This window comes from Ceratina calcarata, unplaced genomic scaffold (genome assembly GCF_001652005.2).
Source record: "Ceratina calcarata isolate Rehan_Ccalc_2016 unplaced genomic scaffold, ASM165200v1 scaffold298.2, whole genome shotgun sequence".
NCBI lineage: Eukaryota > Metazoa > Arthropoda > Insecta > Hymenoptera > Apidae > Ceratina > Ceratina calcarata.
Window position 1 is genome coordinate 99,489 of NW_017152248.1, and position 24,880 is coordinate 124,368.

The window sequence follows — 24,880 nt, forward strand, 5'->3', positions numbered from 1 at the left end:
TAGAAGGTGTACTTCCTAGCTACTGACGCGTGGATGGGTGCGGGTTAAACGAGTATGCGAGTCTCTCATTTGTCGATTTTCAAATATTTTATAATGTCCGGTATGTAACGAAAGTGGATATCGTTGAACTTTTTGGCAATATATACTGTACCCACACTATTTTACTAGCGGCTTAGGCTACCTTGTAACCTTTATATTATACATTTCATATTATAGCTTGTAACAGATGAATTATTACTCTATAACGATTGTATTTAAAACTTAATTATTATATTCTGACTCTTCGAATTCGTTTTAATAAAATCTTAATATACTGTAAAAATTGTTCCAATTATTATATTTCATCTCATTCACCTTTCCTGAATCATCAATTAAAAGTACTGCTTCCATGAAAGAAGGTAATAATGAACAAAAAATTCTTGTAAGAATTATTTCTTTTTTGTTTAATACAAACGATATTTCGAAATTCTATACGAAGAACCATTTATTATAACAATAATCTCCTAGATCAAACAGGTTTTGAGGTACTTAAATAATATCGTATTTTTGAATATTTACAGAGTTATAATACTGTACAGTAATTTTAGTCTCATTTATAAGAATTTTTTGCCCTCCAGTCGAGGAACTCGTCGAACTCGGCCTCGTCTCCGCTGGAGACATCGTCATCTGCATTCTTTTGTTTCCTGTCAGTAGCCTGCACTTGTTCCTTGCGTTTCACGAGATCCATTACTCTATCGAAATAAAAAATCATTGTCACACGTCTTATAATATTCAGTTGACTGCGTAAATTACCTAGACCAATGTCGTATCTGTTCCTCTATTTCATCTAATTGCCTTTCTGTTGTCGCCTCTTCTTGATCATCTGCTATAATTTGCGCAGACTGTGCAGTTTCTTCTTTAATTACCTTTTGAAACTTCTCCCATTCCTCCTCGATGGGATTTTTATATTCCACGTTACGAACCTAAAATCCCATGTGGTATGTAATGAGACATTACATCTTCATACATACAGCATCTATGTAATGTCCTTACTTTGGCATCTAGAACTGGATCATCGAAAAATCCTTCTGGAAGAGATGCCTGGTTCGCATCTTTGCTCTTTTCTTTTTCTTCTTCAATTTCTACATTTTTCACATCTTTCTCAGGCACTACCTCCTTTTTGTTCTCTGATTTTTGTTCTGAGGCGACAGCGTTCGATTGTGTTGTACCATTAACTTGTTTTGATGGTTTGTCAAAAAAGTCTGATGGTAAACTCGATGACACTTGTACTGATTGTGCCTTGCTGTTTTTCAATATACCTTTTATTTTCTTATTTACTGACGATTCTTGGGAAGGAGAAGTAGGCCTTTTAAAGGCTTGAATTTTTGTGGTATCTGTATCTAATTTTGTTTTCTTCGCTGATAGAATGTTTTCCTTGTGAGATTTTGAGTTTAAATGCACTGGCCAAATGGCCTCACTACGTACAACAGTTTTGCACAAAATACACATAAGCTGCCCTGCATCTGTATATGTATTTACCATAGCTAAGGCTTTTTAACATAATGTTTTGCACCTTTCAAATGATTACTAATTTATATATATATAAATAATTTAATATGTGATTTATTATTTCACAAAACTTTTCATCCAAAAATGAATGAAAATAAAATATTAGAAAAGCTTCATTTTCAAAATAAATAAATGAAAGTATGTAAATCAGACGATAGAAGAGAATTATAAAGCCTAACCTTAAAGTGAATTAAGTTGTAATAAAAAGGATATTTTGCCAACGGCGATTCAATCTTTTTCACAGTCCCAGCTCTCTTTTTATGCTCGCTCATAGCTTTACGCAGATCATCTTGCGTTAATTTTCTTTTAAGTGACATCTCGATTAATAATTTACACGAATTACAAACGACGTAAACAACGAACAATACTTCTCACTGTTTAGGCTACGTCAGGTCAGGCTAGGTTTTGTATGCACTTATCTTATGCAACTCCAGCACCTCTACCATGGAATTATTTAAATTAATAATAACGCAATCACAACAATTGCAATGATGGCAATTAATTCATACGTCCGTAGGTAGATATCTATTTATTACGTATTATTATATGTCAATAGATTAAAAAGATATTTTTCACGATCATAGATTCTACGCGTATTCAAACAAATTTCGATGTAAACACTTCATGTGATTCCAAAGTAATTTTTGCTACGCTACGACTGATTAATAGTGAATGACTCACTATCATTATCGTTCGCAATAGTTGTGGGAAAACGTAATAAATTTATAATGGAAAATACTGTCTCTATACCATCTGTTAATCATGATCCATTTACCGTGGTTGGATCTTGCACGTTGTGCTCCCGAAAATTGACCGAACCAGAACTGTTGTCAATAGTAATCAAATGTGTCAATTTTGCAGCGATAAAGCATAAGGATCAAAGAAGAAAAGACGAGAAAGAGACTCCGTACATAAATCACCCGATAGGTTTGTCACTTATATAAAATAAATTTATCAATAAAAAATAATATAAGCCGCAGTAACTCATTAATGGATTTTATTTAGGTGTGGCAAATATTTTGATCGAAGAAGGCAAGATTCATGATCCGATTGTGATCATCGCTGCTCTTTTGCACGACACTGTCGAGGACACGAACACGACTTTCGAAGAAATAGAGAATGAATTTGGCACTGAGGTTTGTAATATTGTTAAGGAAGTAACCGATGACAAAAATTTACCAACAATGGAACGTAAGAGATTACAGATAGTGAATGCACCTAATAAAAGTCATAAAGCTAAATTAGTTACCTTAGCAGATAAATTATATAATTTGAGAGACCTGCAAAATTCTGTACCAGTTGGCTGGTCACAGGATAGAGTAAAAGAATACTTTAAGGTAATTAAAAAATACGAGAGTTGTTTTCCAACACCCATTTAATCTTTTAGAAAAATTTGTAAAAGGAGAAATATTAATTGCAGTGGTCCAAAGCTGTGATTGATGGATGTCGGAAAACTAATTTTCATCTAGAAAGACAGCTGGACCTAATATTTGCAGAGAGAGTATCTCAAGAAAGAGAATTGTGTGCATGTAAAAAATCGCTGATATAGTGTTGTTACTTTGTTAAACGAATATTAACGGAATAAAAGCATTTGTAGTACTCAGTATAAGATATTTAATGCAATGTTCAGGAGGATCAATTTTGTTTATAAACATCAGTTTTATTGGAATGATTGTATAAAATATATAAAGCTCTTCATAAGACATTGAGAAAAACGTATACCATACACAAATTTGTACATCGATTTTGGTAGAAGAACGCTTTCGAAATATAATCTTTTAATTTTTATTATGTTGTTGGTAGAACCATTTCATGTATTCTGCCAATATTTCTACTTCTTTTACAGTAATAGCATTATACACTGACACTCGGATTCCACCTACCGTCCTGTAATATAATCAAATGTTTCTGTATTCTAAAGCTCCAAGATATCCCAGATATGAATTCTCAATGTAGATATATGCTGCAGCCAATGCCACTCATTATTTTGCTAGCAATTTTCTACGTTACACTGACCTGTGACCTTTCAATTGAAGCATTCCGCGCGCACTCGCGCCTGAAAGAAATTCTTTCTCAAGTTCCTCGTCGTCTTTACCTATTCTAAAGGGGATATTCATCCTACTCCTCGCTTCCGGTTTAACCGGACACGAATAGAATCCATTCGATTTATTGATGACATCGAATATGATTTGACTCTTTTTGATCGCCAGTTCTTCCATTTTCTCAACGCAACCGCGTTCCTTGATCCAATTGAAAACTAAACTAACTACGTATATTCTGAAAGTTAATACGAACGTTTTGAGAAACCGTAACTTTCAGAATTCGTTTTATCAGAGGCGCTTACTGAAATACTGGCGGCGTATTGTATATGGAGTTATTAGCTGCCAGAACAGTAAAATCGAAAATTGTCGGACAGACTTTCATTGCATGACCGAGAACATCGTCTCTTACTATCACGAGAGTAACACCGGCCGGGCCGATGTTTTTCTGAGCTCCGGCGAATATCACTGCGAACTGCAATAACATATTATTTAGCGCTCGTTTTCATCCGCGCAAACTACGTACTTTCGAAATATCTAAAGATCTCGTGAGTATATTCGACGACATGTCGGCGACCAACGGCACTCCATTCGTCTCAGGAATGTAACTGAACTCGATACCTTAAATAAGGGGACTCGCATAATTTTATCTGATTGTAGCACTCACTGCTTTAATCTTCTATTATCTAGTTTACCGTGAACCGTTTCATTAGCGCAGTAGTAAACGTAAGATGCGTTAGGGTCCAAGTTCCAAGAGGACGGGTCAGGTATTTCGATGTATTTCGTGGCTTTGGGTAAAACCAAATTCACTTTTCCATATTTCTCCGCTTCCTTCGCAGCTTTAGCTGACCATAAACCTCGAAGATTCATTTTTAGTTAAAACACAAATTGACCTGCACTCTTCTCTCTTCGTTCAGTGCAAACAATCGCGCTTATATTTATTGCGCAGAGGAATTTGTGAGAATTTACCAGTTACTATGTAGTCTGCGGTACCAGTCGTCATCATGTTTAAAGGAACAGCGGCAAAGAGGCCTACTCCGCCCCCTTGCATGAACAAAATTTTATAATTATTGGGCACGTGTCTGCAAGGTTTTGAAAACTCGTTATTCTTATGGAAAACCCATTTTCATTCACTGGTATCGTTCAGTGCTCTTGACTTACAATATTTCTCTTAACGTTGCTTGTGCATCATCAATAATGTTTTTGAATTCGGTTGATCTATGACTTAATTCCGTGATACTAACCTTTGTATCGCCAAACTCAAGCAGTTCTGCTTGTACATGTTGCAACACCTACACGAATGAAATGTTGAGTCGATATTATTCCATCAAATTATTCGACAGACAAAATGATTTATTCCGAGAAGAGAACGTATATCACTCGTGATGGGTCTAATTAATTTAATATTTGCTCATGGTTGATACGAACGACGCTAAGCATAGTTGAACGAACGAGAATGACCTTTCGCGAAAGTGAAACTTCAGTTATTGAATCAAAATAATCTACATTTCGATATATTTAAATATTTAACGAATCTTGTATCCGGAATTTTAATAAGCAAGAAATAAAAAAGAATATCAGTTGACAATAATGCTTAAATAAGTGCAATTACAAGTTACAAATATTTATACAAGTACAAATATAAATAATACAAGTAAAAGCACAACAGAAACGTGGCTAATTATCCGCGATACCTCTTCCGGCAGTTTGCCCGGTCCTGCACCAAAATTGATCACTTTGTTCTCCGAACTATCGCTCATCGTGGACGTCTAATATCGCTCTGGACGGCTGGTACCGCTGGTACAGAAAGACTGAACCGACTGAACCGGATTCGATGCACAAAGAAATTTCAGCTCCCGGCTCTCCCGTTATCTCCTTGTAAATAGTCTGGGAGGCTCTTATTGTACACGATTGGTTGTTCTTACATTTATTGGCCACATTTCAAACTCTAATTTCTCGTCAACATGACACGTGATTATAAATCAGTTCATTTTATTTTTCGTTGTCTCATTTCCTTTTACTTTCTCTTCAACTTTTTAACTCGCTTGCAATCTTTATGCAACTGACTTGCGTGTTCCCGAGATTTTATTCCAGTAGGAATAAAAAAAAAGATAAGTAATCTATAATCGATCGGTGATACTTGGTATCGCTTTACACTTCTGGTTTCGCGTATTGCTTTTGCGTGCGCGAAGACTCGTCAAACAGGTCTCGCCGAACAAACAAATGCGGATAATGACATAATAGCAACGGAAACTTATTTATTATTACTAATTGAGTTCCCGCGAGAATTGAACGATTAAAAATTGCTGAACAAATTTTAAGAAAAATTTGTTCTCGCGATTTTCCTTTGTTGAGTTTTGCAATAACTGAAAAGTGATGTACTTTTCCAGGAATTGCTTTCTCAGTATGCAAGTAATGTTAGTTAAAATATTTAGAACGATTTTCGTAATATCATTCCTCTGAGGAAGCTGTTTCTCTGATAAATCTACAAATACCCCCTGCAATGTCTTATCTCCCGTTTGTATAAGTTTGCCCTCTGATCCATTTATCTATGTACTGGATCAAACTGGATTTTGTAGTTTTAAATCAAATCACAAAATTGGTGATAAGACATATCTTATTTCGTTATTTATTAATTGTTGCAAGACTGATAAGTTTAAAAAATATGAAATACTATACTATAAGTCATTCTTTATCGTCAGTTATTTTAACAATGAATTATTATTTGTTATTTTATTACAGGCGGAAATAAATAGTTAATCGTGCGAGCAACGATGGATTCTTTTACAAATTTTGTAGATCTTTTCGTTGAAGCTGTAGAGCAGCGGAATTCTGTGCAGTTGACAGATATTTTACAAAATAGTAAAAAATATTTTCAAAATATAGCGAAAGATGATAGCGGCAAGTAGTATCTTGTAGTACTATAAATTTTGCTTGTTTCGTTTAATTAACGTCAAATTGTTATCGTTGAATTATGCACAGAATTGGCACTATCTCAATTGTTCGATCCAAAGAAAGGCTTGCTCTATTATATTAATATTGAGCTTAGAAGACCGAAACCCCAAAAAAATTTTGATAGCTCAATAAAAGAAGCATTTCATCTGCTTGGGTTTATCATGGAACAGTTTACGGATATATTTGAACCATATATAATTAATTCCAAGGTATGAGACTGCTATTGAAATGAACTACGAACATTACTTCGTGTATATTATATAATTCTATTTTATAACAGAATACATGCCAATTAGCGCTCGCAACGCAAAGTTCCGGATACATTCAAAAAGCTGCCTGCGGCGTTTTTAATACTTTGATTAAACTTTTTAAAGACTTCGATATGGAGTTGAATGAAACAGTAGAAAAATTTATATCTATATTTTATTGTGTCGACATCAAAGGTAATATTTTAACTAGCACTATCAATCTAATCTATCAATTAACTTTAGCATTAACAATCGAAATCTTTACAGAAAGAGCTTTGTTATTTTCCGTGCTTGGAACTATTTCAAAATATTCCCCGCATAATATAGAAGGGAATCAATACACAAAGATCTTTGTGCAATTGATAAATGATTTCAGAGCACAGGTTTATTATATTCTCGTTTCTCTCTAGACTTTATTTTCAAACGAAGAATACTTATTTTTAATTATTAATTTTAGTACGATCCAACAAATGTGTCCTCTCTCATTGATGTATTTGCACTTTATTTCGAAGTTCTCTCTGACATACTAGAGAATGTTTCGAGCGAAGTGACGAAGGAACATTACACGGAGCTATACGAATGGCTTAAAGTATTCTGTCGTCCTGAGATATATTCATATAAAAAAATGTCAATGAAATCAGCAGCCAATTTGTTATCCACGCATATGCAGCTGTTCAGAGAATTCGTTTACCGCGATTATGAGTACTGGTACGATCTATTGAAACGATTGTCTGAATACAAAAATGTTGAATATAGCAAATACGGACAGCACGCTTTGAGAGTCTTCTATAGAATGATCGGAAGCACTTTAAAGAATAAAACTTCGCAAGATGATAAAACGATATTTTTGGTAACGCAATTATTATTAAATGATTGAGTTATGGTGTTATCATTTTAATATTCGCTATGTGTTTCAGTATTTTAAGCAATTGTTCGAAGAACAGATAAGAAGCAATCATGTAAATTCAAATCCGCAATGTTTCATATTGTACGGATATAGTCAAATAGCTGCACCATGTAAAAGATACCTCAGTGACGAGGATGTGGAAAACATGTTCTCTCTTATAACTAATTGTGCCATGCCACTCTTCTCAAGGTAACAATTAGTAAGAACTAATATTTTTTTATGCATTTATAGAAGACACACGTTCTTTTCGAAATTTCAAGTTAAATATAATTTTTTAAATTGACATCAGAAATTTGATTTTGCATACAAATCTGCAATCTAATTTACTATAATCATTTTCCACATTTTACAGTGATGATGTAGGAAAGGCATACTTAGAAAGCATATGCAATTACCAAGAAGCTCTCTCAGAAATAATCTTACATATGTCAGCCCTTACTATTGACCAAATCAACGTGATCACGAAGCTAAGCGTTCTTTTGATTAAAAGATTTCCCGACTTTCCTATAACCAGCCGAGATCTTGCTGTGACATCGTTTATAAACACGATCATTCACGTTGGCTCAATCAGTAAAGATCTTTTAGAAGAATTCCTTTACAACACAAGTAAGTGCTCACGTTTTATGTACCAGGACTAAAGACAACGAGGAATTGAGATTGACTAAATTTATGACTGATTCAATTTAGTTCACGTTGGAATAATATGGACTTGTTCGCATACTTTGCTTGTGGATGCCGAATTACAACGAGCGATGAACCACATGAAGCGCCCAATATGTTACAAGGATTATTTACCCCTATGGTTAGAACTGTTAAATGTAAATAGATACGGGCGGCACGGGAATATTGCGCAGGACGTAATTGATATGACTATGCACGTGGCCATTGCCTTAATGGAGAAATTGAATCTGGACACGAAAACGAAAGAGGACAGCGTCTTTTCAGACGCAGCCTACTCTCAGGTAGCTGAGAACGTAGCCGACTTTCGAATATTCGTCAATATGGTAGATCTGTACTTTGACATAATCCAGAAATTGGAACCTCTGTTATTAAAAAATACAGTGAACAAATTTTTATCGAAAGTTATAATTACGTCATATAGGCATCATTTGGTATCGGGATTTTATAAACTAGTACGTGCTATGTACAAACATATTTCGAACTTGAACAAAGACGACATCGAAACAGAAACGTTAGAAATGTTGCATAAATATTTAATGAACGCATTGGACTTGATCCCTACGTTTTCTAATGAATTGTTGACCACTTCTCTGTTATTAATCTTAGAGGTGCCCACTATGTACGTAGAACGCATTCTGGACGACACGATTCCAGTATTTAAAATCGCATTTACTGTCGGTATTAGTGATTTCGAATTAGCTTGCGTGGCTCTGGATGCGTTAGAGAAGTGGAAAAACGCCTTAGACAATCAACGCACTATTACTTTTCTACAAGAAATATTGCCATTCCTGGAGCCGTATTTACATAGCGAAGAAAGTTCCACAGAGTTTCTACAAGATATTATAAAGGCGGAGCGGAAAGTTATTAAAAAAATAGTTTCGAAAGATGATAATACTTTACAAAAGTTTCAAGGCAGAGTTTTGCTATTTATCGCCTCGCTCGATTCCGATATAACAATGAATTACATTTACAAGAGATCTATGGACACGGGAGTTACTTGGGACAAGAAAGACTTGCTCGAATACTCGCTAAAATTGGGTGATACCGAAGTCGACATTTATTTCGACAAAATCTTGCCAAGGGTGCTTTTGTTGGCTCAAAGTTCCAGCGACAGGCGAACGAAAATAATCGCTTGCGAAGTACTACATTCCATATTGGCATTCGTCCTTGGAAAAACTGCACGACATTTAGTGAGTAACCCGAATCGATACGTTCCCATCTACGTGATGTTGTGCCCAGCCCTGTTAAAGTTAGGCTGTGACTATGACGAGACAGCGAGGAAAATGTTTCAACCGTTGATGCTTCAATTAACGCACTGGTTAAGCTCCAAGTTTATGCTCCATTCTCCAGCTACCACACATTTCGTTGACTCGCTCTTCCAAGGCTTATGCAACGATTCCAATACATCCCTCAGAGAATTCTGCGGGTTGTGCTTAGCCGAGTTTACCAAATGGTCCATAAAACAATCCAACAATGGGAAAAACATCGAGGAAGTTGTACGTAAAATGACCAATTTCACGCTTCATCCATCCGCTTCTAAGCGTATAGCAGCCGCCACGGCTTTCAATCATCTCTATACTATCCTACGCGAAGACGAGAAGATCGTATCCACGTACTGGTTGGAAATCTTATACAACTTCGTAAAAAGTTTGGACGGTTGCAACGACCCGTCAATCATCGTCGCACTCGGACATGTTGAGAAGGTTTTAATAGTTAAGAAAAATCTGTTGAACGCGACGCACGGAAGTCGTAGGAAACCCGTCGAATTCGAAGACTCGACTTTGCTCGATGCTGTAAACTGGCTGCTCACTCAATGCGGTTGCTTGGACCAGTGTCGTCGAGCGAAATGCGTGGAACTGGTTGTCAAACTTTCTGAGCATGTGGCAAATTTTGGTTCGCTTAAAGCGATTATAACGAATTATATAGAGACTCGAGGAATTGACGCGTTCAATAATATAATATCGAATGGTCTCCAGCGGAAAAAGGAGAACTTATCGCATAAAGGTCTGCTACCACTTTTGAGAAGCTTGGACTGTTACATTTGGTTGATAAAAGATGAATTGTTAGATGTTCAATCCTTATTTGGAAATTCGAATCAGAAAGAATTAATCTTTAATTGCGCGAGCAATTTCATCTGCGTGGCGAACAGAATAAAGATTGAGCAGAAAGATCGTGATTTTATGATGTTCACGAAGGAACTCGAGGATCTGCAGACATTACAATGTAAAACGATACTGGCTCTGTTTCAGTTCATACAAACGTTGATAAACTCTGGCTTTCAGGACAATTACTTTCCAGATGTATTTTTCAGTAAAGATCTAAACGAGTTGATCGCGAAATGCATAATGTGCCCGCATATAATAGGATTTGATTCGAAGAACGTTGAAGTTGCCGAAGCAACTCCTGCAATCGTGGGGAACATGCTACAATCGGTAGCTCAGAAAAGTGCTAGCTCTGTATTATACCGAATCAAATCTGAACTGTCTGTATATGTGAACAAACACCTAACGGATTTCATTGATTTGGATAAAATTGTCCATAAATCAAACTGTAGTAGTGGACTTAATCACTACGTTCAAGGTTTAATCTTCTTGGAACGTCATGGCATTCTCGATCAACTAGATAATGTAATATGCGAACAATTATAATGATACTTTGTATCAGTATTGTTTAAGTTGTTTATTAATGATTTTATCCTACAGATAAAAGGATTGATTCTTCAATCAGAAGATCTAGTTAGACGTATGTTCAAGATTCTAACAACAGAATGGGCGAAAGAGCTCATCGGCACAAACATAAAACCGCCGGTGAAAGACTATTTGAAGCTTATAATGGAATTTCTGCTTATGCGTTATCAGGTATTTTATCATTTAACTTCGCGCGTTTCTTTCAGAATAATATTTAATAAAATTATGTTTACAGCCTTCGATGACGAAAACATTAATCAATTTAGTCAAAGATAATACAATCCTTGTTACGGATTACGGAAATATCGGTCATGGTGTACATTTCCTGGATACTTTCAAAAACGAGATATTTAGATATATGTTAAAGGATATAGAGAAAACTATGGAAACGCTTAATGACATGTCGAGAGAAGATCCTGCCCTCTTCTTAACAATAATGGAAAAATTGTTTATGTTCGTACAACGACACAAGAAACAGCTGCCTGATACAGAATTGTTGACGGACACGGTTATTAAAAACTTTACGCTGTTCGAAAATGCTGTGAGCAATTTTTCCTATAGAAAGGATAAACTGATACGCATTTTCGGGATTGCAATTCACCTGAAGAAGGAACCGACGGAGACGTCTCTGAATGAAGATCTTTATGAATGGATTCTCAGAGAATTGATCGAAAATTCAGATTTAGAATACAAAATTGATATCCTTCAGAATTTTCTCATGTGTCTGGCATCTAAAGAGACCAAGGAATTCGTCGTTATTTTGCGTGGCTTGAGAAACGACAGACTAGATGTATGTCCAAAGGATTTTTCTGACAAGAACGCAAAAGGCTTAAAAGTAATCAATTGCTTTCAGAAATTGGTAACATTGGTACCAATCACCAAATCCAGTGCAGTATTCGAGTCTGTAATATCGTTTGCTGCTGGAATTGCTGAACATGTATGTACCGAAAAAACGGATGAATGTATAAAGAAGTACTTCGCTTCGATCACCATTGACCATGCAGTAAAATCTATGAATATAGCATATAAATTATTTATAAAGTCGAACACACCAGTGAAAGAAAGGTTCGAAGTGTTACATCGTTTTCTTCTACCATTGTTCGAATTTTGCAAGGACGCAGTGATACACCGATTCTTCGAGAAAAATATCAAAGAAATACACACGATTATTCTCCAAAGCGTTCTTGGGAATACCTCGGACACGACTCAGCTTCTGGTATCGAAAATAGGATGCTACGATCTTATAGGAATCATGTTTGCAAAAGTACACATAAACGACATAGACAACGTCGAGAGCATAATCACGCAGAACGCTATGGGCGAAGTGTCCACTGGAAGAGAACTCTTGCAGAGTTTGTATAGCAATGCGTTGAACGTGCGCGCATTAAAAACTCCCGTTCATGAACTCAAAGAAATGATGAGACTACTGCATTGCTCTGCATACAATTGCTCTATAGCTATTCTGTCTTCTTTCAAAAGGGACGAGGACTCTTACGTGATCATCTTCGCCGAGAACTCCAAGAAGGAACAACTGATTTGGGAGAACATTATAGACTGTCAGAAGACATATAATTTCGAACAGACGATGAAAGAGTATCCGAAGTATCGTAAAAGGCTGATCAACATAAGGAAGAGCATAAGAGATAGGCAGATCTCCGATCATTACTCGTATATTTACAGCTACGACTTATCCACGAGCACGTTAACCGAGGATATGAATGCTTACGATTTTAATGAAGCGGTTATTCACAGCAAACCTATCCGCACGAATAAAGAAGAATGTATGAGTTTGACTTTCGAAGAGGACGAGTTGAACAATCACGAGTGTATGGCTTCTATCTGCGGTGTTTTGAGTCATATGATATCTAAAGAAATATCTACGATTCCTACCGACGAGCACGTCACGATGCCGAAATGGTTAAACTGTTTCCAGAATTCAATTCTGTTGGCAAAGTACGATAACATACGATTGTTCATGTTGAAAATTATCTTGAACATGCAGACCGTGTTTCAACCGTATGGGAAATTCTTGTTCAAACCTATAGTAAACGCGATGTGCCATTATTTGAAAAAAAATCAGTTGAATTATATCATCGTTGACGTTCTAGAGATGTTAATGGACTGGCACAGTAAATTCACGCCGACGTCGATCAAATTCGTGTTCGATGAGGATGGAGCCTTGTTCCAATTGTTATGGGAAAAGATCATTGAGAAGACGATGGTGGGAAAGACCGCAGAAATCTCAAAGGCAATTTATGAATATAATATGAATTTGGTGAAAACGATACTCGAGCTGTGGCATCCTTATTTGAAGTTACCTCAGATTTTGAACGATAAGATGACGAACGTGCCCGAAGCTGCAGTCTTCTTGATATTAATCTGTCTCGTGAATAATATGAAAGACGAGATCCTTAATAGACCTGATATATTAGAATTTCTGGAGAAGCAGTTAGAAAAATGGAAAAAGAACGAGGCAACGGTTTTACAATGCTGCGAGTGTTTCGGTTTGATTTTGAAACATGCGGGCAATGACACTGGCTTGACGGAGAGGAAGGACGCTATAATCGACAAAATTCGAAATATATTGAAGCAGATGCAAAAGAACCTCTCGAACAGGCTAGTGAATTGTATTTACGCATTGTGTAAAAATTATCCACCTGCGGCAATGACGTATTTCGTCTTCGTCGACGCGAGTATGCCCAAGGTGGACTTTCAGGGAAAGTCGAATTGTTTGGAAATATTTCTGTTGTGCGTACCGAACTTCACCGTGGATCGATTATTGAAGGAATTGGTTTACACGCAGTTTCAAGATTTATTAAAGAAGCGAACCTCGCCTTGCGAGAAAGTGTCATTAAAAATTATCAATTCTCTGGTCTCTATTCTACCTGCCGCGAACATTTTATCGCTATCAGCTCTGGCAGTGTCTTACGCGAAACACAAACTCTCTGAATACAGAGACATTGCTTATGATATATTCATAAGTATTTATAAGAAGTACGTAACAGACGATACCGGGGCTAACGAAGTCAAAGAATTGATGTGCACGAGTAGAGAAATATTAATAAACGCAATGTTAGATCCCACCGAATCCTTACAAAACAAAGTATGCAACTTCTGGACGCAAGACGCGCAATTAACAAACACCTGCAAAAAGAGATTACTGGAAACTTTGAACATGTACACTTCCAAGGTCGGAAACAACTTCTTGCCTTTCGTACTTTTACTAATCTTTGATCTTACCAAGGTATCCAGGGATTATACAAAAAAGATGTTCGAGCCTTTACAGGACTGTAACTACGTGGACTACAAAATTGAGGGTTGCTGGAGAACAAAGAACCTGGGATCAAAAGCTCCTCTTTTCGTGCCATCGTTGACTAGTCAAACGAATCAGATGTTCACGCAAACCAGCGCTACGTCGTCGAATACGTACTCGACGTCTATGTATAATCTGAGCTCCGAGTTATTCATTCGAGCGACTCAGGAGCTCGAGTTTGAACCGACGTACGCTGATGAGAGTTCAATGATGGAAATCGATAGTGAAGAAGAGAACACGTTTAAAATGCCAAGAGTGCCAGAGCCTGCGTACAATAAAAAGTCGAAGCGATTCTTAAGCAGTTCGACCAACATTTCTGCGGCTATGCGGCAGAATCAGATTCAGATGAACGTCCAGCATGCAACGATGATAAAGGAGGAAGCAACACGACAGAGGAACACCGTAAAATTGTACAGGAAGTATAGGATCGGTGATTTCCCGGATATCGAAATATCTCACGCCGATCTACTCCAGACGTTGCAACAATTAGCGAAAAACGATCAAACAATTTGTAAGGATATAATAGTATCCATCGTCTATTCTTTGATCGAAAGCTCAGGACGCGACGACTTCACGGAAAAGCTTGGGGACAGCGTAAGACGCATTATAGAGGACGAGCAAGGGAATAATTCCGCTATGTCTGCGGTCTTCGAAATCTTATTGAATCCTCGTATAACGAATTGCTCGCTGGAGGCCATTGGAAAAGTTTCTAAATCGAACGGTTTAAATTTTCATGGGTCGCTTATTTTAGAAGAGAGCATAATTTATGAACCGGATGCTCCCGCATGCTCGAGAAAGAAAATGCGGAACGAAGCTTCCACAGATTCGTCTTCCGCATGGTTGCAATTAACTAATCTTTACAAGTCGATGAACGATGTCGACATGGTTCTCAGCATTTTCCAGAATCATATGAAAAACGAAGATATGCAGGTATGTATTTATTTATGTCCATGTTTTTATTAATTTTTATCGCCCTTAAAATTTTAGACAGCATCGTTCGCGCAAGTTTCCAACAATTGGAAGGAAGCGAAAGTCGCATACGAAAAAGCATACGAGACAAACTCGCAATTTGAAAAAGAACACTGTCTACAAGGTCTATTCGATTCTTTAAGTAATATGTGTAAGTGGGATCAAATTGACAAACGCATAAAAAGTAGGCTGAACGAAAATTCCGATAACATTTGGAACCATCCATGGAAAGATTGGATGTTCACCTGGTTGATCGACGCGCATGCACGCAAACTGGTAAACGAGGACATCAGCGATGAATTTCGCGACGATGTTGAAAAGGTCATGGAAGCTTGGCTCGTCGAAGAGGAGAAAGCGACATACCTTAAACGAGTATTCGGTAATGAATTGTCGTTGTTCTTGTTGCACAATTCTTTAGAAGTAGCTCGCGAATTTTTATTGAACACCTTGGACGAGTCGAGGGAACAGTGGATCAGACTTCATCCACTTTCCACTCAGTTAAGAATTTCGAATTTACAAAAAGTGCGCATCACCAACGATCTGAATAAATCTGTAAAGGTACTGAAGAGTCAATCGGGCTCGTCGTGTGATGACATTTTAAGATATTGGAATAATACCATGCCATCGCCACAGGATGCCCTAATCCCATGGGAGAAGCTGACGTCCTACAGATTGCATATCATTGATACATTCTTAAGTAACGCGCAGGAAAACAACGCAGAGTCCATGGAAACCGAAATGAATGAGGAGAATGAGATTCCTAATCGAATGCGTGCTACTGCTTTTACCATGAGATTGAAAATAATCGAGACTGCGTTTAATCAGAGAAACAAATACATAGCAGAGAAATATGCAAAGCAGTTGGAAAGTACAATAAAGGAATACGCGGTGGATAAGCATCACGAGTTTGAAATGATGTGCACGAAAATAAAATACTTGACGGGAAATGTTGAAACTGATACGGAAAAGAAATTATCGCGATACGCTTCCGCTTGGTCGCGGTGCCACAGCCTATTGCAGAAGGAAGAACTTGACGAGACTACAACTATTAACGCTCGGCAGCAAATCAGTGAACTGGCGTCGAAGATCGCTCAACTGTGCGAAGAAAACGCGACGTTCGCAAGTCTCCTAATTGAAAATAATGTAATTTTAGATAAGCTAAATAATGAAACTAATGACTTATCCGAGATTAGAAGGGCGTTAGAAATGTACAGCCTCGAACATCTGAAAGCGTGCTGTGATTTAGAAACCACGAACATAAAGGAATGCTATTTAACTCTTTCAAAGTACTGTTACGACAGATTATCACGAACGGGTGCAAACGATGTTCAATTAAGTAAGCAGTTCGTCGAATCTATATTGAAAGCGATGCGCCACGGATCACTCGAGGCGGCCCACTACTTTCCTTGTTTGCTGAAACCTGAGTATCTCAGCGATCAGGAAACGAAGGATATTTTCGTGAAAGAGAGTGAAGCCGTTCAGACCTGGCTGTTCCTCTCCTGGCAGGCGCAATTGTTCTCCCATTTGGGAACATCGATCGCTCCCTTAATTATACCTATTCTCAAACGAATCGTTGAAACGTATCCCAACGCAGTTATCTACACGTTTCGTTTAACGGTGGAGACGAATCCCGCTCTTATGAATGAAACGAGTACGTACGACATTCGGCAAATTCTCTACAACAAACCAGAAATCGAACGATTCCTGACAGCATTGAAGTATGTTGTACACCCTAAATTGTATTTGATACACTATCTGTGTGAGTTTCAAAAAAATTTATCTCTTGGAGTGGCTACAGCCGTAAATATACTTACAGAAGAAGCATTCCAAGGAATATCAAGGAATAGCGGACAAGAAGTTGTACCAGGGCTTATTTTCCGCGAATTTTCAGCGTACGAACGAAAGATAAAAATGCTGGAGAAAAAAGAAACACCCGACCAAATTAGAGCGGTACAGGAGATGATCAATGGTCTAAAAAAAGCAATTGATAAAGAATCAAAGTATTCGACAAAATTACAAGATTATAGTCCTTGGCTGTGTAACTTTTCCGAGAGAGACGTGGAAATACCTGGACAGTACACTGGCTATAGGAAGCCAATGCCTCAGTATCATACGAAAATCATGAGATTCGAGCCTACCGTGCAAATGATGCAATCGGTACGGAAGCCTATTCGTATCACCATGATCGGCAACGACGCGAAGGAGTATCATTTCCTCGTAAAGTTCGGAGAAGACCTGAGGCAAGATCAGAGATTGGAACAGTTGTTCACCCTTATGAATAAAACGTTACACACCGATGTAGCTTGCAGGCAAAGGCAATTGTCTATCGCTACTTATCAGGTAAGTGTACATGCAGAAATATGTAGATCAATGATTTCTTATAATAGTGTTTGATGCAGGTGATTCCCTTGTCGAAAACTCTGGGCCTTATACAGTGGATAGACAATACCAAATCATTGCAGGAATTAGTGCATTTTATGCTGTCGGAAAAGGAAGCTAAGAAGTATGAACCGATAAGAGGAATCTATAATAAGTGGATACAAAGTGTTGCACCGAATAAGAGGATGGAATACGAAAGATATAAAGAAGCCACGTTAAAGTTCAGTGCTTCGAAAGTAATAGCTAAAATGAACGAGCTTATTGGTCAAACCCAGTGGGACAGTTTACGTAAAACGCTGATGGTATTGTGCCCGTCGGTAGAAAGCTTCGTTACGTTGCGTCGTAATTTTGTTACCTCGTACGCTACCATGTGCATCGCACATTGGGTCTTAGGGATCGGAGATCGACACTTGAAGAACACTCTTGTTATCGAGTCAGGGCGCTGTTTAGGAATAGATTTCGGGCTAGCCTTCGATGCCGGCGTCGACCAAAGGATACCTGAATTAATGCCTTTCCGTTTAACACCTCAAATTCTGGGCTTACTGAAGCCCTTCACAGAAAAAGATCTATTGGGGACGATAATGATTCATGTGCTACGAGCATTGAGGAACGATCAAGGACCTATTTTGTCTTGCATGGATGTTTTTATTCACGAACCGTTAAATTGGACGGAACAGGCTAACAAAGCATTCACAGAAAATGACGAAGATATTGCAGGTATACGTGAAATAAATGATTTTCGCAAAAGATTTCAATAAATGATAAATTAAAATTATATGTTTCATCTAATTATAGATATCAAGTGGATACCAATGAAAAAAATTAACATAGTTAAGAAAAAATTAAATGGAAGCAAACCATCATTGATCACGGTCGATCAATTGAAAGAACAACACAATGATAAGTATTTCGATAAGTATCGCGTTGTAGTCATCGGGGATGATGACATTAAACGAACGAGAGCGACAATGAAAAATGATTCTTTAAGCCCAGAGGAACAGGTATTTCGTTTTAAAGTGTTCAGTCTGCGACTAAAGTAGTGTCAATAATACAACTTTTTATATTTTCAGGTCGAATGCTTGTTGGATCAAGCAACTGATTTAAATATCTTAGGTCGCGTGTATAGCGGATGGCAACCATGGCTTTAATTAAAAGTATTCGAGTATCATTCTAATTTCAGTTTAAAAACATAAATTACTGTGAGTTTCATTTGTAATAGTGCTGTGCATTCAAACGTGCTTATCACACTTATTTGTATATACGATATTTGTATATAAAGGACAGCAATGCAGGCATTTATACTTATTAGATATACTTGTATATCTTTTATACGATAATGTTTAATAAAAACAAATAAAAAGATGTCTAAAGTATAATTTTCACTTACAAGTAATGCCGCGTTCTGTAGTCCCTTTGCGCCTCACCCTCACCATCTTGAAGCAAATTTAATTTACTGTACATTTTGCAGAAGTTTTGAACTTACATAAAAAGGCAATTTTAACTTACCAATCACTAAGTTTTTTGAAATTCTGGCAGATATCATTTACACTAACACTTGATAAGATTAATATAACTATATTGGCGTGTTTCGTTCGCGAATCGAAAAGACTCGAATTGTGGAAGTATCTAAATAATACGATAATTCCACTTTTAAGACATTGAACTATTATTTTATTGATACGTACGCTTTGTTTTGTTTCAATCACGAATAATAAGTTAATTATACTGAATTGTCAAGTAAAACATTAAAAACTATCACGAGTAAAAATCTGCACTCTGCACTTGTAGTCCGCCAATTCGGTTACTTTAAACGTAACGAACTTTTGCCGACGCATGCGTAGAAGTTGAAACTATCGCAATTCGATATTTTCAACTAAGAATATATTAAAATTGCAAATGATATGAACAATAAATTCTTTGTTACATTTCTGCATGTTCGTATTTAATTTCTGAAGTAATTTATTTATATTTTCACATTTGTTTTTATAATAATTGTTGGTGTCGATACTTATCGAACAAGATCGAAAAATTGCGGGATTTTTAAACTCGCTCACTCTGAACTCTGTGTTGTTTTATATACACGCAAACGGATATATAGCATAAAAATATAAATAATTACATCCTTATTTGTCTAAAATTAATTGTAATTCTCGATAAATCACATTGAGATTGAAATTGAAATATTACGTATTGTCCTCGTGTAATATAACGCATATATTATTAATTAATTCGATTTTTAAAATAAACTGTATCATATAATAAAAATTGTAAATTGTATGACAATAAAAATTTATTATATGAAGTTGAGATCTCAACACTTTTGCTTGCTCGAATCAAGAAACGTATGTTTAATGAACTGCTATAGAAATTATCATTTTGTATTTCACAATACCTTTACAGTACTTAAGATATGATACATTACACTAAATCCTGTGGACAATATTTAACATTGTTGCAGCTGATCCTGCAACTGTGCATACCGAGTTTGCAATACCCGTTCCCGTTCTGTCTGTCTGTTAACGTCCTCCATAAGTGCGTTCACTCTTCGAGGTATAGCCGCTTCTTCTTGAGTTTGCAAGAATTCAAATGTCGAAAGTTCCAAATGCGCTTGCTCTATCTGCTCCCACAGATCGTGCAATTGTTTCGTTAATACTTGCGCCCTAGTCTGAAATTATATCGTCAATTATACACGTATTCTTTAAGGTAACTAAAATTACGTACCTGATAGCCGCCAGTAAGAACTTTCAGTTTCTTTTCCATTCTCGCTGCCCGCTTGGCCTCGCCGGTCATATGCATGCGATTTTCTTCTAGCTTTCTTTCGCATGCTTCTACCCTATCCTTCTTCGAAGCCAGCGTTGCTCGAGTATATCGTTTCTGTGTTTCCAAATATAATATCTGCGATAAACATTCTTCCCATACAGTTGTGTAAGAATCCAAGCTCAGTTCTCCGTGTGCCATGCCTTCTTTTACAACACCCATTTCTTCGGTCAGGAGTTTTTTCGCGGCACTAATTTCTTCTTCCTCAAAATTAACGTACGGATGTTGATCTAAGTAAGCCTGCGCTTGAGCTACCAAACCCGAGGAACCTTTACGACTTGGTTGTACTGGATTCTGTAGCGCATCGTACTGTAGCATCGTGATCATTTCTCTTTTAATCAGTTCTTCTGCTCTTTGCAAATCCGTTAATGGCGTATCCATGAACGGTCTCAAGATATTCATATTTACATCAATTGGTCGCGGTAAATCCCGTTGTATGACTTGCGACCTCCTTGCCAATTCTCTTTTTCTTTGTTCTGCCAATTCTTGTTGTTGCCTAGCATCTATATCGGCTTGATCCTCAACGACTTCTGCAGCCATCGCAGCACCATCCTCGTCTTTTGTTTCTCCTTCAGGAACTACGATCTCGTAATCATTACGCGGTGCTGGGAGCGCGCTCAAACCGGCTCGCAACTGTTCCTTTACTTGTTTCTGAATTAACGGAGTTTCCGATCCGTCTAAGCTTTCGTCCGGATTAATACTGAGTTTATCACGAACTGGCGTGGCTGCTAAAACTCCGTTCTGTGTTCGTGCTGACACCGGCGTGTTAAATGAATTAGCCGGTGTCCCATCGCTGCGTTGCGAACGGAAAGGCGTGGCTAGAATCGTATTCGGAGTTGCGACGGCATTCGCGGAAGGCACGACGCCAGCGAAATCAGACTTATTTAATGGAGTATTTAATCCACCTTTCAATGGAGTATCGACATGAGTAAGAGCCATAACGTTTTGTGCTTCTTGAAGGATTCTATCCGTAGCGGCTGGAGTGCGAGGAGTCACAGCTGCATTCGTCGGTAAAGAGTAATCAGCTAATAAGCTGTCCGATAATGTGATACCACTTTCGGTAGCCACTTCACGAGCAACTTCCGACGCTCTACCAAGTTTGACTACTTGCTGTAATTCTTGGTCGGATATCTGTGGTTCCGGTAAAACAAGTTTACTTCTCTTCTTCACTGGCTCCTCATTATTTAACATTCCCATTGGTATATCATTCTCCTTACGCTGCTTTAACTTCTGTTTGTCTTTCCTACGTTCCATCTCTTCTTTCTCTTGCCTTAATTCTCCGTCCAAATGTTGTTGCCGCATCTTCGAGAAATCAATAGCAAGTGGATCCACGTGCTCGTTCGATGTATCGTAAAACCCGACAGCCGGCCGTTTCTCAAAAGGAATCTCAGAATTATAATTGACGCCGCGTTTACGTTTATTCTTTTGCGAGACCGTAATACCAGCAGCTCGTAATTCTCTACGCTTTTGAAGAGCAGCTAGCCTCCGTGCTTCTTCTAATTGCTTTTCTCTAGCTTTACGTTTTGCCTTCTTTCCCTGAGTATTTGCAAGCCTGGCACGTGCCTCAGACAACATTTCCAATTCTGCAAATTGCTAATGTTATTATGATTACATACAAGAACAGTTTGTAGAATAGAATCTTACCGTCTTCATCCATATCTTTAGGATCAGGTCTGGCTGGTTTTGTTTCAGGATTTGGATCAATTTCTCCTGGCTTCAGTTTCCTAGGATCGTCTGCAGCATCATCTCCTTCTTCCTTTTTTTGTGCCTGATCCCTGATATCAAAATAAAGTATGCAAAACATGGCCTTTGCAAATATATCAATCTGAATTTACGAAACATGTTCACTAACAGTAAATATTCGTAGCGTTCTAAGCACTGTGCAGCTGTCCGGCCAATAATTGGCGCAATTGTTCTCCATTGTGTAGGCATCAATTTTGCAAGATGTAGAAGCTTCTCGTCCTCTTCTCTGCTCCATTCTGTTTTCTTAATGCTCGGATCCAACCACTCAAACCAACGTGCTTTACACTGTTTAGCAGACTTTCTGTGCAAAAGAGAGGCTATTCGGCTCCATTGATTTTTACCATATTTCATAACAGCAGCTTTCAGAATCTCATCCTGTAAAGATTAAACAATTTTTATTTCTGATCCATCTCTCGTAATGAGAATCGTATAGGTTAGGAAATGATTCGTACCTCGGTGTTGCGCCAAACACCACCTTTTATCATAATACGCGGCATTTTGACTTATGCTGTTTTACTACAGTTCAAAGGAAACTGAACAACTCTTCTTGATTGTCCTTATTTATTTAATAATTAGCAATAACCACATCGGAATCACGACAACGCTTCGCTCAACATGGCTGATCTCTCACTACTACCAAACTACCAAATTGTATTGTAACATGAGTTGATGAGTGGTCGTAGTTTGATAGTGGTGGTGTGGTGTGACTGGAGCACGATTCACTTTAATATTTTACTATTTTAGAACAACAAAGAAGACCGTCAAGCCCAACAGTAAGCACGTGTGTCTGTGTTTTCACTGTTTTCTGGAAGTATCACCGTAAGACTGTTTACAGAATTTATTCTGTAAAAGATATCAAGAAGTATATTCTATTAATTATTTCTTCTCGACCTTCAATTACTGAGAAGCAATAAAAATGGTAAGTTTCATACGACAGACGAATTATGCGATTTGTACATGGGGTTATATTATTTATCATTTAATTATTTCACTGTTTAACCGAAGGGAAAGACGAAGAAATTTATCGACAAGAAAAATTCGGTAACGTTTCATTTGGTTCATCGTTCGCAACGAGATCCGTTAGTTGCCGATGAAACTGCACCTCAGCGGGTACTCGTGCCTGTTGAATCGCAACCTACTAAGTCCGAAAAGAAAAATGTGGATGACGAAAAACGTCGAACGGAGCAGCAGAAATATGGCATATACTTCGACGATGATTACGATTATTTGCAACATCTTAAGGACGTTAGTACCTTGACAACTGAATGGGAACGTGTGGACTCTGTACCTTCAAAGTTGAAGGAACAGAAAGATGCCCCTAAAATTAATTTACCATCCTCTGTATTCGCTTCAAATGTGGAAGAAAAAGTTGGTCTTTTGAATAAAGCAGCCCCAGTTTCCGGATTGCGACTGGATTTGGATCCTGATGTAGTTGCTGCTATGGATGATGATTTCAATTTTGATGACCCAGAAAATGAGTTAGAAGACAATTTTATAGAACTGGCTAATGCAGATTGTAGCGAAATTGAAGAAGAAGAAAGGTCTGATGTTTCATCTGAAGGACAAATGGAATTCTCTGATGAAGAACAAGATGAAGTACACAGTTTAAATGGTCCTCAATTCACATTTAAGGACGAAGAAACAAAATCGAGGTTTACAGAATATTCTATGAGCAGCAGTGTGATAAGAAGAAATGAACAACTGAAACTTCTCGATGATAAATTCGAGAGAGTGAGTGTCTTTCATTGTACCTTTTAATTGTCCCTCGACAAGATCATACTACTGTTTCTTACAGATGTATGCAGCGTATGATGATAGTGAAATTGGTGCTTTGGATGGTGAGGAAATCGAAGGATGTCTTCCGCCAGACTCAGAGTTAGTTCTCCAATGCGTAGCTGAGTTTGAAAAGCAAAAGAACGAAGCTGTGAGTATGCACTTAAGGATATATTGGCTATACAGTCAAGCACAAAAGTTTATACACTTTAGAAACGCATTTTTTAAAAAGAAATCAGACGTCGGAAGAACATTGCTAATAATAAACAACAACAAAAAAATTTTCAATTTTTCCGAGATTTTTCCAAGGGGTACACCTTCAATTTCTTCCAAATTTTCGTTTTTGGCCAATAACTCCAAAACCGTTGGTTCTACGGGAAAATTGCATCAGACCTTTTTTGTAGAGGACGATGAGATCTACAATTTCCATGTAAAAATTTTTCGCTAGCATCAATAGTTAATGAGTAAATTGCAAAAAACTGTTTTTTCGTTTTTCGTTAATAACTCGTAAACTATTCACGCTAGCGAGAAAGTTTTATATGGAAATTATAGATCTCGTCGTCCTCTACAAGAAAGGTTTTATACAATTTTCCCGTACGACCAACGGTTTAGGAGTTATTGGCGAAAAACGAAATTTTTGACCAAAAGTTCGCTGTTTTGACGGTGGAATGGTCGGATTTTGTCAACATCAATAAAATGCCAAATAATCATATGTAACTTGTTAAATACTCGAGTTAGAAGAAAAATTCATAGAATCTTTCTTGTTGAGGACGTCAGGGCTTATAATTTCTGTATAAAAAGCTTTCCGACAGCGTCAATAA

At 37.4% G+C, this 24,880-nt stretch overlaps 6 protein-coding genes across 9 annotated transcripts in view; 3 read left to right on the plus strand and 3 right to left on the minus strand.

The window, feature by feature from the left end:
• Window positions 1-458: 458 nt before the first annotated feature.
• LOC108624137 (zinc finger protein 830) lies at window positions 459-1,971 on the minus strand. Its single transcript, XM_018023225.2, has 4 exons — window positions 1,762-1,971; window positions 1,033-1,510; window positions 793-962; window positions 459-731 (listed from the first exon to the last, which is right to left on the minus strand). Exons 1-4 carry the CDS (start codon window positions 1,863-1,865, stop codon window positions 590-592), a joined length of 894 nt encoding a protein of 297 aa, XP_017878714.1. The 5' UTR covers window positions 1,866-1,971; the 3' UTR covers window positions 459-589.
• On the plus strand, window positions 1,937-3,336 carry Mesh1 (Metazoan SpoT homolog-1). Of its 3 annotated transcripts, none has more exons than XM_018023227.2 (4): window positions 1,937-2,061; window positions 2,410-2,475; window positions 2,554-2,885; window positions 2,969-3,336. In XM_018023227.2, the coding sequence occupies exons 1-4, from the start codon at window positions 2,037-2,039 to the stop codon at window positions 3,095-3,097; spliced, it is 552 nt and encodes a 183-aa protein (XP_017878716.1). In that variant the 5' UTR covers window positions 1,937-2,036; the 3' UTR covers window positions 3,098-3,336. The 3 variants fall into 3 exon arrangements, with proteins under 3 accessions (XP_017878716.1, XP_026668679.1, XP_017878715.1); XM_026812878.1 differs by having other exon boundaries at window positions 1,970-2,061; window positions 2,133-2,475; XM_018023226.2 differs by having other exon boundaries at window positions 1,975-2,065; window positions 2,133-2,475.
• Window positions 2,597-19,088, plus strand: LOC108624143 (DNA-dependent protein kinase catalytic subunit). 2 transcript variants are annotated; one of them, XM_018023237.2, is made up of 15 exons: window positions 2,597-2,684; window positions 6,330-6,488; window positions 6,570-6,751; window positions 6,823-6,985; window positions 7,058-7,173; window positions 7,248-7,640; window positions 7,708-7,886; window positions 8,050-8,303; window positions 8,385-11,005; window positions 11,081-11,236; window positions 11,301-15,308; window positions 15,366-17,687; window positions 17,747-18,443; window positions 18,522-18,727; window positions 18,797-19,088. In XM_018023237.2, exons 2-15 carry the CDS (start codon window positions 6,362-6,364, stop codon window positions 18,872-18,874), a joined length of 11,502 nt encoding a protein of 3,833 aa, XP_017878726.2. In that variant the 5' UTR covers window positions 2,597-2,684; window positions 6,330-6,361; the 3' UTR covers window positions 18,875-19,088. The 2 variants fall into 2 exon arrangements, with proteins under 2 accessions (XP_017878726.2, XP_026668674.1); XM_026812873.1 differs by lacking the exons at window positions 17,747-18,443; window positions 18,522-18,727; window positions 18,797-19,088 and having other exon boundaries at window positions 15,366-17,065; window positions 17,164-17,287.
• On the minus strand, window positions 3,188-5,347 carry LOC108624135 (putative phosphoserine aminotransferase). Its single transcript, XM_018023222.1, has 8 exons — window positions 5,282-5,347; window positions 4,749-4,879; window positions 4,557-4,669; window positions 4,283-4,444; window positions 4,114-4,208; window positions 3,893-4,062; window positions 3,565-3,825; window positions 3,188-3,435 (listed from the first exon to the last, which is right to left on the minus strand). Exons 1-8 carry the CDS (start codon window positions 5,345-5,347, stop codon window positions 3,327-3,329), a joined length of 1,107 nt encoding a protein of 368 aa, XP_017878711.1. The 3' UTR covers window positions 3,188-3,326.
• A 551-nt stretch (window positions 19,089-19,639) lies between the features above and the next one.
• Window positions 19,640-22,783, minus strand: Cdc5 (cell division cycle protein 21). Its single transcript, XM_018023244.2, has 5 exons — window positions 22,739-22,783; window positions 22,396-22,661; window positions 22,188-22,318; window positions 20,448-22,126; window positions 19,640-20,391 (listed from the first exon to the last, which is right to left on the minus strand). Exons 1-5 carry the CDS (start codon window positions 22,781-22,783, stop codon window positions 20,170-20,172), a joined length of 2,343 nt encoding a protein of 780 aa, XP_017878733.1. The 3' UTR covers window positions 19,640-20,169.
• Window positions 22,784-23,017: 234 nt separating this feature from the next.
• LTV1 (LTV1 ribosome biogenesis factor) overlaps window positions 23,018-24,880 on the plus strand; it is a 3,274-nt gene continuing 1,411 nt past the window's right edge. The window contains exons 1-3 of the mRNA XM_018023239.2: window positions 23,018-23,205; window positions 23,292-24,017; window positions 24,082-24,210. Of these exons, the coding sequence (XP_017878728.1) occupies window positions 23,203-23,205; window positions 23,292-24,017; window positions 24,082-24,210 (858 nt within the window). The 5' untranslated portion in view covers window positions 23,018-23,202. The remainder of the gene's footprint in view (window positions 23,206-23,291; window positions 24,018-24,081; window positions 24,211-24,880) is intronic.

Excerpts from the sequence above, each read along its gene's own strand:
- LOC108624137 (XM_018023225.2), bottom strand. The coding sequence starts at position 1,865 with ATGTCACTTAAAAGAAAATTAACGCAAGATGATCTGCGTAAAGCTATG. Across the intron at positions 1,511-1,761 it reads ATTGAATCGCCGTTGGCAAA|ATATACAGATGCAGGGCAGC; the intron begins ATATCCTTTTTA and ends TATGGTAAATAC. Across the intron at positions 732-792 it reads CAGATACGACATTGGTCTAG|AGTAATGGATCTCGTGAAAC; the intron begins GTAATTTACGCA and ends TTATTTCGATAG.
- Mesh1 (XM_026812878.1), top strand. The coding sequence starts at position 2,277 with ATGGAAAATACTGTCTCTATACCATCTGTTAATCATGATCCATTTACC. Across the intron at positions 2,476-2,553 it reads GTACATAAATCACCCGATAG|GTGTGGCAAATATTTTGATC; the intron begins GTTTGTCACTTA and ends GATTTTATTTAG. Across the intron at positions 2,886-2,968 it reads GAGTAAAAGAATACTTTAAG|TGGTCCAAAGCTGTGATTGA; the intron begins GTAATTAAAAAA and ends TATTAATTGCAG.
- LOC108624135 (XM_018023222.1), bottom strand. The coding sequence starts at position 5,347 with ATGAGCGATAGTTCGGAGAACAAAGTGATCAATTTTGGTGCAGGACCG. Across the intron at positions 4,445-4,556 it reads CGCAGACTACATAGTAACTG|GTTTATGGTCAGCTAAAGCT; the intron begins GTAAATTCTCAC and ends TGAATCTTCGAG. Across the intron at positions 3,826-3,892 it reads AATACGCCGCCAGTATTTCA|AATATACGTAGTTAGTTTAG; the intron begins GTAAGCGCCTCT and ends ATTAACTTTCAG.
- LOC108624143 (XM_018023237.2), top strand. The coding sequence starts at position 6,362 with ATGGATTCTTTTACAAATTTTGTAGATCTTTTCGTTGAAGCTGTAGAG. Across the intron at positions 6,986-7,057 it reads TTATTGTGTCGACATCAAAG|AAAGAGCTTTGTTATTTTCC; the intron begins GTAATATTTTAA and ends AAATCTTTACAG. Across the intron at positions 7,641-7,707 it reads ATGATAAAACGATATTTTTG|TATTTTAAGCAATTGTTCGA; the intron begins GTAACGCAATTA and ends TATGTGTTTCAG.
- Cdc5 (XM_018023244.2), bottom strand. The coding sequence starts at position 22,783 with ATGCCGCGTATTATGATAAAAGGTGGTGTTTGGCGCAACACCGAG. Across the intron at positions 22,662-22,738 it reads GTGTTTGGCGCAACACCGAG|GATGAGATTCTGAAAGCTGC; the intron begins GTACGAATCATT and ends TAATCTTTACAG. Across the intron at positions 20,392-20,447 it reads TTCTTACTGGCGGCTATCAG|ACTAGGGCGCAAGTATTAAC; the intron begins GTACGTAATTTT and ends ATATAATTTCAG.